The 13,837-nt window shown below is 34.2% G+C and overlaps 1 protein-coding gene across 1 annotated transcript in view; it reads right to left on the minus strand.

Moving 5' to 3' along the window:
• Positions 1–13,837, minus strand: part of CDH18 (cadherin 18) — a 273,081-nt gene that overhangs the window by 133,832 nt on the left and 125,412 nt on the right. Inside the window, exons 4-5 of the mRNA XM_074826463.1 lie at positions 12,196–12,490; positions 3,394–3,513 (exon numbers count right to left, since the gene is read on the minus strand). Of these exons, the coding sequence (XP_074682564.1) occupies positions 3,394–3,513; positions 12,196–12,490 (415 nt within the window). The remainder of the gene's footprint in view (positions 1–3,393; positions 3,514–12,195; positions 12,491–13,837) is intronic.

The raw sequence follows: 13,837 nt of genomic DNA on the forward strand, positions 1-13,837 counted from the left end.
GGGACAGATCCTACATCAAGTTCATGGATCAAAGGACCTCATGGTTTGGGAAAAGTAGGGTATTAAATTTGTAACTTAAACTCCTAGGAAAAGTTTTCATGCGTATTTGGGCATTTCAAAAGATGTTCAAAGTTCTACAGGGGGTGTGGGGTGTGGGAGGGAAGGGGAAACCATATTAAAATACTATTAATAAATTATTTTCTCTTCACTAATAATATTTTATTTTATTTTATTTTTACAGTGAGGTTAATGGCACTCCAAAAGGATAAGCGACTCATGTTTTCTGGGGTTCCCTGAATGTTTTGATTTAAAAAACCATATAAGTCTATGCACATAATCTTTACAAATATACCTAGGATCCAGACATAGACTTCTTCTCTCTCTTTCATCAGCATTATTAATACATACTTATTTATAAAAATTCAGCAGAATATTTTGCCGCAATTGGGGAGGAAGGCATACAGGAACCAGCACAGGCTGTCACAGCTAATTACCAATTACATAGCTAATTGCTATTAAATCCCATAGCTAATTACTAAAAGTAATTAATAAATACAAAACACTTCCTAGAAAGCTATTAAAATTCAAAGGATTTTGAAAATCTTACCCTTTATGTTATGCATGGACAGTAGTTCTGACATTCACAGCCATGACAACATAGTTAGAGCAAATTTCTACACACAGAGGGTACACTTCTTCCTTCCCAGCAGAAAAACAAAACAAAACACAGGCCCTAGAGCAAATCAACTGAAAAATGAAAGACTGTTGGAAGTTGCCAAATCTGTATCCTGACAGAGGTGAGGTTGTTGCAGCTCCCTGTTTTTAATCCATGATTTAGAAGCAGTAGTGAGGCTGCGTGTGTGTTCCAAGAGGCACACACACAGATGCAATACATACATGCATCAGGTGACACACAGACAGAAATGTACAGCGCTCAAAGTGGCACAACGAACCTCATCCTTCTCCAGCTGATCAGGAGGAAGGATGGTTCTTCCAGGAACATGGCTCTTTTTACTTCAAAGTTTGTAATTTGGTGCTGGCCCACTATTATATTTTAGATGTATGACTTCTAAAATCCTATTTAAACTATTTTAAATTAAGCTCCTAAAAATCCATAAATTTAAAGGCCTCAGATGGTAAACTCTTTAAAACCCAGTTTAGGCAACACTAGCCTAGAAGCAGAAGACTTCTTAGGATTCATATTCATACTAGGGCTATGAACAGCTTTATGTCTGCATCTGATAGCTCCAATAAGCTTTAGAGATAGACAGAAAGATAATTAGGCTTTACAAACATTACATTCAGTCATGAATGTTGGGATCTTTCTTTCTGGTAAAGGAAGTTTGTGCACATCAGTGTAAATTCAGAAAACTTCCACATAAAATAGGATTAAGATGGAATTGAACAATTGAAGCCTTAGGAAAAATAGGTCACAAAAATGCTTATGAATTCAGAAGAGTGATGTTTTTAGAAAATGAGTCTTAAAACCCAGGAATTCAAAGTGAAACTTCATAGTGAAACACTCTTCTTCAAGACTTTCCCATCATTTCCAATATTCTACTTCTTCCCATTATATCAGGCCAAATTAAATTAACTGCTATTCTGCAGTTATAAAAAGACAACTTATCAAATCATAAAGCTTTCTCCAGTTTTTTCACTGTTTCACTGTCTACTTACCTCATAAGGTGTTTATTCTTTTGCCATTTTAATAGGCTATCAGAATCATTTTCATATTCTATACAGATATTAAAAACAGTTTAAGTTCATAAAGTGTTATTAAATCCCTGTCAAAGCCTAAGGCTTACAGAGTGAAAATACACTCACATCTGCTTTCCTTATAACATACAAACAGTGATATAAGTATACTATTTTCTTTTATGGTACAGACCTGATACTGAGAACATCCATTATGATTCTTCACTGATTAACAACTCCAGACTACAAGTTCCACACCATTATAAAAATAAAAAGTATAGGCCATTGCCTCAGATTGCCAAAACAGAAGTAGAAATGTAGACCAGGGTTGTATTTCTATGTAAAAAAAAAAAAAGGCAGAGAGAGCTTGAGGACTGTACCACTGATTTTCAATACCTCTTCATTGTTAACATGAACCCCAGAGTGGTTTAGTCTGTGCCACCCAGTACTCTGTCAGACCGTACTCACACATGGTGGGTAAGGTGTGTGCCAGCAATTGTTCCTGAAACACAGTATGTATGAACAGGCCTGCATCACGTTTGCCTCCCAGCAAATATGGTCCTCCAACATGATCCTGTCAGGCATTGCACTCCTAGGCCTTTCTAACATGAGCTCCCAAATTTATAGAATACTTTAGGTTGAGAGAGATCTCTAGGTGTCATCGAGTCCAGCCTTCTACTCAAAGCAGGCCCAACCTCAAAGCTAGCTGAGATGGTACACATACGTTTCTCTTGTAATGGAGCAAGCGTATACCTCAGAGTTTCACAGACCTTCACATACACACGCAAAGCGACTTAAATGTAAAAACATTACAAAGAAAACTATTTAAACTATACTTACTTCACTTCAGCATATTTTAAAAATCATTATTCTTCCTTACAGTTAAGTGTAAGGATCACTATATTTCATTCTTTCCCTTCAGTATTAAAACATTGATATAGATAAGGAAAAATAGTTATAAAATTCAGATAAAAAAGTACTTTCTTAAATTATATTTCCTCATTATTAAGGACTATAAATGTGTACTAAAAATATATCATCATATTAGTTTTTAAGATAATGCTCTTCAGAAAATCCAAAACTAGTAACAACCCCCATCCCCCAAAACGATTTCTTCTCTCTTTAAAGAATCCTGTTTGGATTCATTATACATAACATAAACTTTGTGGAAAAAAGGAGAACGCAATGCATAGAGTTTAAGAATAAATATTTCAGCTCATTCTACTTCTGGAATCATGGAATACATTTTTAGTGAAATGGCAATACTGCAGTTTTATAAATACAAGAATGATATTAATTTATTATGGTATATGTGTTGAAGCACACATGCGGTAATCCTCCCAAGCCTATCTTTCAACAAAACAAAGCATTGAAAATAATAAAGTATTAGGCACACTTGAGTTACTTCCTAAATAGAGGCTTGAAAAGATCAAAAAGTGCTATTCCAGTTTGGCTGAAGGGCTCACATCATGGCATGATGCAGAAATAATTCTGTACACAGCAGGTTTATTTAGTACTCAGCAAAACATAGCAACTCCTAAATTTCAGTGTTAAAGCAAGAAGTAGGATATAAAAGGAATTTAAAAAAAAAAAAATCCCACCCACCTACACTTTGTACATTAGATTTCATCTACCAGACTTGGTTAACTGCAACATATTAGCCAAATCACCACACTGAGAGAAATATAGAATACCCACCTGTTTTTGGGTCAACAGAAAAATATGGCTGTCCCTGAAGAATACTGTACACTACTCTGGCACTGTTTCCATATGTAGGGTCATCTGCATCTGTGGCTGTGACCTGTAGAACTGATGTACCTGTATATACAGGAAAATAAAAGTTAATTGATAATAAATATAATTTTCTGATGAATATAGATATTTTAGTTGCAATTTTGAAACCTCTACAGTCCTCACATTCTACAATTGAGAGATTAATAACATTTTCTCTACAAGTTATTATCCTATCATATTTTTAAGGAAAACTATTTATACTCATTTTGAAAAACACTTTTTCTCTTTCTCTCTATATAAGTATATATAGCTTAATTACATATATATAAACAAATACTAACTACATAGCGTGCATATTTATACATGTTCACACATATAGACCCCAAACATGGATATTGCTTAGACTTCTGAACAACTCATATTTATGGATTTCAGGATTATCTTCATCCACAATACAAATTAATGTTGAAGTGCATATTTTAAAAAAATTGTATAAACACTTCCAAATCAATAAAAGATACCAAGGGAATCAAAAAATCTAGCGATTGGAAGGCATCAAAGATCTGAAAATGAAATAACTACTAGAACCTTGTAGGAATTCCAATGAGGGAGCCAAATTATAAAGATAAGGAGTTCAAAAGACAAATCTTTGTATGTTGTTAATAAATACCAATAGAAAAATAAAATCACAGTTTCTAGCATGTCACTAAGTGGGATAACTTCTGACTAACACTTTGTAGAAGGTAAAATGCATAAGTACTGCACAGATAGAGATAAGTAATTTTACATTTTACTAGTACTTTTCAAGACATTTAATGCTGAATTTTTTCTATCACCACCCAACAGTTCACAAAAGAAATAAGTAAATGAAATATCAGCAAGTTAATAAAGGTTCAGTCTTCATCCCATTTGTTTATCCTTCTACAGACACTGCTTTCTACAGAATCCTTTAGCCCAGTATTAAAATACAGGAAAAATAATAACACAGGCTGGTCCCATGTAGTTCTACATCTGAAACTGACTTCTCAGTTAAATTAGCCACTGAGGCATCGCCTCCACTCTGGGGTGTTCAATTTCACATCCTCATTGTGAGGAGAAATATGCTTTTGAATTGAATCCCTTGATCTCCCCCACTTGATTTGCCTCATGGAACAGTTAGAGAGCATGCTAACTAGATTCCTTTGGATGAAACTAAACCAGAAGATGTGCTTCAGCAGCACATCTGATTTATTATGACTGCTAATGGGCATTTAGTCTCAGACACCAGACAAGAGCTAGTCTGAAATAAGACTTCACAGAAACATATGGTGTGGACATTGGATCCTCAGTTCCAACTGTTTAACTTCATAGATCAGTTTACATGACACAGAACTGTTTGATAATGTGCATACCCGCAGTGTACACTGGGAATGGAAATACCTAAAATCATGGAGTCTCACTTTGAGTACAGCAAAGCAAGCAAGCAAATCTTCACAAATTTGGATTCTTCATTGTTTGAGAAACTATTCATTCATTTGTGCCACACTAACCTGAACACCAAAAGTTAATTTTGTATCTCTACTGGAGTTTTAGTAAAAGGTACAGCAAATGTGTCTACATACTTAAATAGAGTGTCTTCTGGTTTCTGAATAGCCCAAATGCATACAGTCTTATAGATAAATATATTCACACAGCAAATGTAAGGATACCTTGATGAATTTGAAGTTGAATACTGTAATAAAATTAGGCTAGAGCTAGCAGTCTGTTCATAGTTATACAGGAGTTAATGGTAAAACTAACTAAATTACTGTATTTGGGTTTACATGGCAAGGTAAACAAATATAATTAAAGTTAGTGTAATTTTCTTAAAAGTTCTAGGAATCTATTCAGTCATATTTATTTCCTATCTAAACTTAGAATAAGAGTTCCTGCAAGCCACATCATGTCACTTCAAAGAACAGACAATGTATTTTTTCCCCTATTATATAGCTTATCTAAATACTGCAATGATATATTTCTGTAGCCCAGTTTGGCAATAATTTCTAACTTGAGGTGGAAAAGCTGTGACCCTTCTGTCTTCTAGTTAAGCTTGTTGTATTCAAGGGTGAAGGCCTGTCCACACTAATTTGTTGTTTTACCTTTATTCATGGCTTCATTATTTTACATTGGAATCTTGTGAAATCATTAAAGATTTATAGGTTGCTGGTACACAATGACTTCATTTTTTTTAATTGCATACAACAAAAACATATCCATCCAATAGGTATAGTCTGTCACCTACCAGAGTTTGTTAACCGTAGTGCTGGGAAACTTCTGTACCTTTTTATCTATAGATTTTCCTGCTTCCAGGAAAACAGTTACCAAGAGTTGCCTACTCATCCAACAGACTGAGTTCCCATCTGCACTTTTTCCCAGAGTTCTAGAAAATCATGGTAGGTTTTGGAATGGATGAACAGATTCTGGCTTTTTCTGAAGAAAGTAACAGAAATGCTGGGGTTTCATGGTTCTCTCCTTGTTCAGAGACCTTCTTCTCTCCTTAATTTAAAAGGTAGGGGATAGAATCTGAGTGCTTGTATTGCTCATTGATGTGGGACAAAGAAGCACAGCTAGTGAAAGGCCATACCTCACATAAGCAGCTGACAGGTCACTTTAGCATGAATGGAATGCTATTATACCTTAAAATTCACCACGGTGATTTTCTAATACATCTGTATCTCTCTCTGAAGAAACACCTGATAATAGTAATTTGGTAATTGAATAGTGGCAAAATGTTCTCTTTCCACCTAAAAGAACACTTAGAATCACAAGTTTTAACTCCCCACCCAGACTCTCAAACCCTTATTCAGTGCAATGTAGCTCATCAGCTGCTTAACTTTTTCAGTGTATTACACAAGCACACTCAGCATCTTATACTGGCTTTTTGCCTAACTCTTGACTGATTTGCTGAGCACAGAGGAAAGGCATCTTGTGAAAACTGTGGGTTAGAATGCCTTGAGAGAAAAAAAAGGTAAAGAGGGTACTTTTACCTTCCAATTACTTCTTTTAAAGTTAGAATAATTCAGCTCATCAACAAGACAGACAAATCACTATTCCAAATATATTTATACCATTCAGATGCAGCATCAGTTTTTGCTGTTGAGCTATGTATAATGAAGGATTTAGATGGAAAAGTATACCATACAGCTGCCTATTTTTAATGTTAACAATTCTGAAGACAATTATCTAATACAAAAAATAAGGATCTAATTTCCCTAAAGACCACAGAACAGATATGAACATCAGACCCAGAGGCATATCTTCTGTACTTTCTTCACTAAGCTACTGCCAAGAAAAACTCAAAATTTTGCTATGAAAGCATTTTGACACTCCAGTTAGGCGGTAAAAAAGAATTTTTTTCCCCAAAGTGGAGGCTCTGCTTATTCAGAGTACAACTGCCATTCCACATGATTTCCCACTACAGTTTAGAGATTACGTATTAGGAATTCTTTCTCAGCCTATGCTTTATACAGAGCTGTAAAATATGTCTGCATGCTCTGAACACCACCCTGTAAGCTTTGTCTTTTTCCTGTTATCAAAAATAAGGATCATTTCATTTGGGAAACAAAATTGTAGTTTTATTTCAAAATATCTTCTTCTCTTTTTATAATATGTTTACACTAAAAATTTTGTAAAGTTACATATCAAAGAACAGCTGAAGGGAAGTACTTCAATCTGTCTTTCTGAAGACACATTTTTAATGTTTAATGAGGCAGTTCAATAAAATATGTCTGTTGAGAATGCAAATCTGTATGCATGACTTTCCATAGTTTGCTGCACTGTTAAAATCTCAAATGGATGAATACTGAATAAAAAGTAAAAGAAGCAAAAAAAAAAAATGGTTTAATGAACACAGATATTTCCTGCCTAGCTAAACTAATTCTTAAAATTGTCTTAAAACACTAACAAGTCAACACAACATGTTTTAGTTTCATTCTACATTAGAAAACAGTGATTTTGCCAGGAAATCAACACTTCAAGTCCAGTGACTATATTACTGATTCAAGTCCTCATGGTAGAAAATGTCAATGTTTTGTCTGTCAGCTATCTTCATTAGAAGATAAGAATCAAACAACACAGTAGAATGGCACTTCTCATATAAATCATATTTATGAACACCATGAATATTGTCTTCCAGATTATCTGAAATTATGACTACATCACATTATAATACCCTGGAAAGACTCAGAAAAGTCCAGTGTGTCTATTAATTTCCTAAATAGAATTTATTTGGAATATTCTTCTTATGCATGACCTCAATGCTAGAAAATTTAATATGCAATATTTCATTCATTTTGAAGCTTTCTGAAAATGAGCAGATATGGAAGGCTTTTACTGATTGAAAAATATTTTTATTTCTTTTTACATTTAGATAATGATGACTCATAAGCCTTAAAAAAGAGCATAGTTACAGGTCTCAATGAAACTGAGTTTTTTATACTGCAGAAGAAATCATTTCAGATATAAACCTTGGTTCTTGAGCCAACTCTTAGGAAGAAGGTTCAGTGAAGGCAAGGAATAGGTGTTTTCTTTCAGCTCTTTCAGCATAGTACATAAAGCATAAATAATATGTTCACTTTGTGCCACAGTGAACACTGTGAACTAATATTTGGCAAATAATTTTAAAAACTTACCTGTACTTTCTTGTCAGTGACCCAAAACAAGAAAAAGCATAAAGGTCCTACAGCTTTTACAAGTAGATCAAGAAATGTTCAACTTGTGGGAAAAATACTAGCTAACTTCCTGAGGAGACAGACAGGAACCTGCTGCTGAAACTAAACAGCATAACGGAGATCAAAAATACTACCTGCCACTCAGCATGAGGGCTGTTACAGAGAGACAGTAACATTGAACATTCTTTAAATTGCCACGTAAAAAGCAGAAGAAACTTTTAAAGTCGTGAGGCATCCTTAGGCATTCTAAAATAACAAGAAGTTCAGTTATGTATAGACTCCACAGCTAAATGTCAAAAAACATGCTAATTACAGAACTAATAAAAATGGCATAGAGATCTCCATTATTTGACATAAAGAATGTATCCTGCGGAAGCAATAATAGAATTAGTCTTCCTGAGATTGCAGACAATAAAATGCTTTCAGTATGCAACAAATACAAACAAATCAATGAGGGAAAAAAGAAAATAATGATCATAAATTTGCAATGAAATTATAATGTGTGCCTACAGTAGATTGCCTGTATAGTGGGATATGAAAATGCAGTTTTATTCACACAACAGGAAAGCTTTGTGGAATAGATAATTTAATGATTTACCTCAGGTACAACCAGTAAAGTATTTCATTTATAAAACATATGCATTAATGCTTTATTTTATCACTAAAACTTCCTTGGTTTACCATAATCAACTCTGTTTTATAACCCCAAATGCCATCCCAGACTAATTATCCAAATTGTTCTTTGGAAAACAGTAACTTGTATAATGTAATTGTACAGTAATACCAAGATACAGACTACTACAGAATTATGACTAACATCTATGTAAGAATACTACATTTTGAGAGGATTAAAAAAAGGAGAATTTTTATAAATAGAATGAACAAATAAAAAAATAATTCTATTAGCTGCTTTTGACTTTGAGGATAACATTGATTTCCTTTCTGCCGTCTTTCCTCCTATGCAAAAAATAAAAGGTTTCCACAGGGGAAGGAAATAATCAAATAATTGAAATGGTCTGTATTAAAGACAAAGGAAACTGAAGAAAGAGGAAGACAGACTTATGCATTTTTGGAGACAGTCAATAAAGGAAATTAATTTCACATCAAGACAGTCTGTGGTGTGATGAAAGACAACTGAGATAAGAGCTTAGATGCTACTGAAATTAACTGCAACTCTAACAGCTTTGTGCCACAGTGAATTATCAAAGACAATTGAAAAGGTTTTGTACAGGCCCACAATATTCTTACTGGGAGCTCTATTACCTCACTGTAGTACTTCCCACAAAGGTGTATTGCTTAAATAGTCCTGGTGTTATGACATTATTCACAGAAATACTGCCCTTCTGTACTTTCACAAATTTCTCTTGGGAATGATATTTGCAATAGCATGCTTTGATGGTCAAAATAGGGAGTTCTACATTAAAAAACATACCCTGTTATATGCATTAGCATCATTGTGTGTACGGAGTGGAGACCTACAGGTTTATAGCTCTGAGAAGTAAAAGATGAGATCAAGGAAGTCAGGATCTGAGAGGAACCTATGGTTTAAGAGAAGAATGAACAATTTGCAAATTATTTTAAGGAATGAAAACATATTTGATCTATAATCTGAAAACCTTTATTATCTGGATACTGACCAAACGAGAATGGTTAATAAAGATTGTTCTTCTGGTAGAGATCCAGAATAGGGTATTAGAAATAATAATGTTTATAAAAATGATAATAAAATGTGGAAGGAGGGGGAAAAAGAAATTACAAGCAAAAATTAGGCAGCAATTCCCAGTTAGAGTGAAACAGACTGTGGAAATAAGAAAATTCACAAAAGGGAAGTTGAATGGTAATATGGGAACAATGACCTATGAAAGAAGAAGAGAGAAGGAAATAAGAGGAGACCAAAGAAAGATGTTTTTCCCTTCATGTATTCTTGTTGCAAGAGGGACCACAGGAAAAAATGGCTTAGAGTTCTCCACAGCTGCAAAGAGACATCTGAAATAGCACACTGTGGGAGGACTTGGAAGAGAGGAGAGGAGAGGACTGGAAAGGGAGAAAGGTACTAAAAAGTACCTACAAAGAACAAAGTATTAGAACAAGACAATTATGATGGTGACAGATTATTTTTTACGACATCCATGTATGGGAGGCACTTTGAGAAGAAAATCAATGAACTGTTCCTATGTGTCAGTGTAGTGGCAGTGGCAGTGAGAGAAAGAAAGAAGAGGCAGTAATAGTCAGGGGAAAAGAAAGAGAATAGGGGAAATTTTTTGTATAATTTTAAAACACGGTATTTGCTAAGCTTGAGAGTTCATTTAATACAATCTGCTTTTGCATGGTAGATAGGAAAAGATACTTATTCTCTATTTCATACATGACCAATGCCACTTAGGTCAAGGAAGAAGCTACTGGTATAAAAATCAGTCTCTGCTTCCAAACTGTCACAGCTCTGAACTCCATGGTTCAGGAATAAGATTTAATATATTTTGGTCTTTCCATGAGTGGTATGATTACTACAAGTTTACAAATATTTCATATGCCACACTTCATTTGTATATTCAAGAAAAAAATTGTAAATATATTTGGAATGCACTATATTTACTATGCACATCTGTGATGGAAGCTGTGGTTTTAGCCTGTTTAGTCTCTCCACATGAAATATTTCTTTGCATACTGTGAAACTGTATGCAGTTTAAATAGTTTGCAGACTTCCACAAACAGGTTAAACTTCTGTCATTACACAACCATGGGTGTCTGAATTCAGCATAATAATGTCAGGTGATACCACAGAAGAGGAACAGAATGCAGATTCCCAGTTCAAAATTAATTTCACATAATCTACATTAGGAAAGATGTACAAGGTACCTTCTCATTCAAAATAATTATATTAACAAAATATTGTATCTGACTTTCAAGTATGTAATAAAACTCTTGCTATTATTTTCTGGTCTATTCATAAGAGTGATCATTAATATTCAAAGTGATCAAATGATGAAAAACCATTAAGATTCAATGATTATATTAATTCATTCTTCTATGTATGATCAATATTTTTATAAGAGTTGAGTAACTACATATATTTTACTATTTTTCCCTTTTAATTTTTAAAATTCTACTCTGGAGAAGTTAAAGTCTGTCACCTGCTTATTAGACAAACAGCAAGGAAAGAAGAAGAAATCATCTACTTTTCATTTGGGAAAGTTAGACACAACTTGGATTTGAAGGTTGTTTCTTAGATGGGGTGTGTAGGGACTTTGGGGGAAAGGGAAAAGTGTGTGTTCATGAGGTAACTATCTGTACTGTCCATTCAGTAATAAAAGACAGCAGACATATTTCACAAAGACCAGTCATGACAGTTAAGCTTTCTTAGAAGAAAATCTAGCACAGAAGTCATATTTGCATCTGTCTATCCTAGATTAGTTATGTGGCTTTTATGTTGTGATATTAGAGGAAAGTTATAAATTAATTTCAACAGTAGAGAATCAATAAATAAAGAAAACTGACTGCATAATATAACACCTCAAAGAATAAGAATATCTGAATTACATTTCTAACAGGGCAAACCAAAGACTGGTACTTTTTTGAACTTCAGTTCACTTTATAAGAAACTTAATAAAGGTAAATAAATATATGACACCATGGTCTAAAATAATCTATAAAACTACTGTTACTTTGTATTTAATTCTGTGAATTGCATACACTATTCATGTAGACATAAGAGTATGCCATAAAGTGTGCAGTTGAATGACGATATACGAATACATTTTGTTTTTAGAAAGTACCATTTGCCCAGGAATGTCTGTTAAAGTATTCAAGAATAAGAGTGACTCTACCCTACAATCAGTCAGTCAGTCAGTCAGAGTGGGGGGGGGTGGGGGTGGGGGGAGGGCTCTGTACACTGTTTTCTTAATATGAATGTCCCAAGTAACATCCAAGGTTGCATTTGATGTTCTCTTATCATCTCTTCTCAACAGTAATATCTTTTACATACAATGAATGATACAATAATGTGTCATAACTTTGTCAACAGTATGTGGCATTTTCACTTATTAAAAGATTGTTGAATAGAACAATTTGTTTTCCTTACCCATTTCAGACATCTCTGGCACAGTAACAATGTATGGTCCATCTGTAAATTTTGGTGCGTTGTCGTTGATATCCTGCACTTTGATAATAAACTCAGATTCAGGCTCGAGTGGCTTGTTTGTCCGTCTATCAATAGCTTGGGCATGAAGCACATAGTGTGTCTTCTGCTCTCGATCTAGGCTTTTGGTTGAATGGATGTCTCCAGTCGTGTCATCAATAATAAATATAGTCCCCGCCCCTTCTCCAGTAAGAATGTATTTGACTGATCCATCACCTTTGTCGGAATTGGAGTGCAGCTGTAGAATATACACATAAAATCATATAAAGTGACATATTAAATTTCATAAAAGGTTATTCCACATAAGATCTAAAAACTATAATACTACTGTTAGCACCATTCTACTTAGTTTTTAACCTTTCCACCTCTTGCCATAATTCTTCATGTGTTATTTCTGGCAAGTCAGTCATTTTGTTCAGGGTCATTTCCACCCAGCATAGTTCATTTTTTAAGCTGGGATTTCTTGGGTCCTACACCCATTCTAGAAAACCTCCTGAAGTCAAGAATATTCTAGTAACTGGGGTGGTTTTTATTTTATTTTGTCTTGGTTCTAGTTCTTCTAATAGTTATCTTACAGAACTCATTGCTAGAAACTCTGCCTTAAGGACTAAGCCTAAAGCAGTCACACTGAGGATTGTTTGCTTCAATGACTGTAGTTCAGTCCCACCACCTAGGTTATCTTCTGTGGCCAAGGGACAGCATCATTTACTGAAAAATGAAACTGTGTACTGTGGCAGTGATAGATGTCTGTCCAGGATTACTCTACCCCTCAACAAAACACAGTCATTGTCTCTGGTTTTTTTGTTCACTTTTAACTAGAAATTCACCTTTTAGGAAGTTATTTATAATGAAGTAATGAACTTTGGCTGATACTTCCAGCTTTTTCATTGTTCCTAACACACATTTTGTGCTATAAAATACACATGAAGTGTATTATACCTCTTCTTGAGTAGAATAAATCTTATATTGGGGAGGGATAAAAAATCACTAAGTACCCTGGTGTATTAAGAGATAACATGAAACAGCTACCCATTAAGTCTCAGTGCTTCTAACTTGACTAAAGAATTACCTGTTTAGATTAAAAATGAACATGTGTTCTCTGAAAAGGAGCAGTGATTTTTTGATAGATTGAAAGGCTTTGTGGTTTTTTTCTTTAAAACGACTGAGAACAGAATGTATTTATTGAAGTGCACAATGAGAACAAAGTGCTAATGCAGAAATGAACAGTCTCAGGTATTATGCAGTTACATTGTGATGATAAATCAGAAGAGAAACTTTTTAATTTTAAAAACTCACTCATATTCTTATCCCACTGCCCTGACTACCTTTCAGTATCTGCAATGTGGCATTACTAAATTTCTATACAGAATCTGAACAAAACAGAAGCAGAATGCCAGGTATTATTTTTAATTAATGGAACACAAGGTGTCAGTTTCCAGACTCTTTTCCATTCTCAGTTCAGAAACCATTTAGGGTTGGATTGAAAGAAAATAAGACTTTGGAGCTACAAATCATCTTTTTTCTGACTTAAATCATAAGATACAGAGGTGTTGCTATTTTCTCACTCTGTCCTTGTGTCTTTTTT

The sequence above is a fragment of the Strix aluco genome, chromosome 1 (assembly GCF_031877795.1).
Source record: "Strix aluco isolate bStrAlu1 chromosome 1, bStrAlu1.hap1, whole genome shotgun sequence".
NCBI classification, from domain to species: Eukaryota; Metazoa; Chordata; class Aves; order Strigiformes; family Strigidae; genus Strix; species Strix aluco.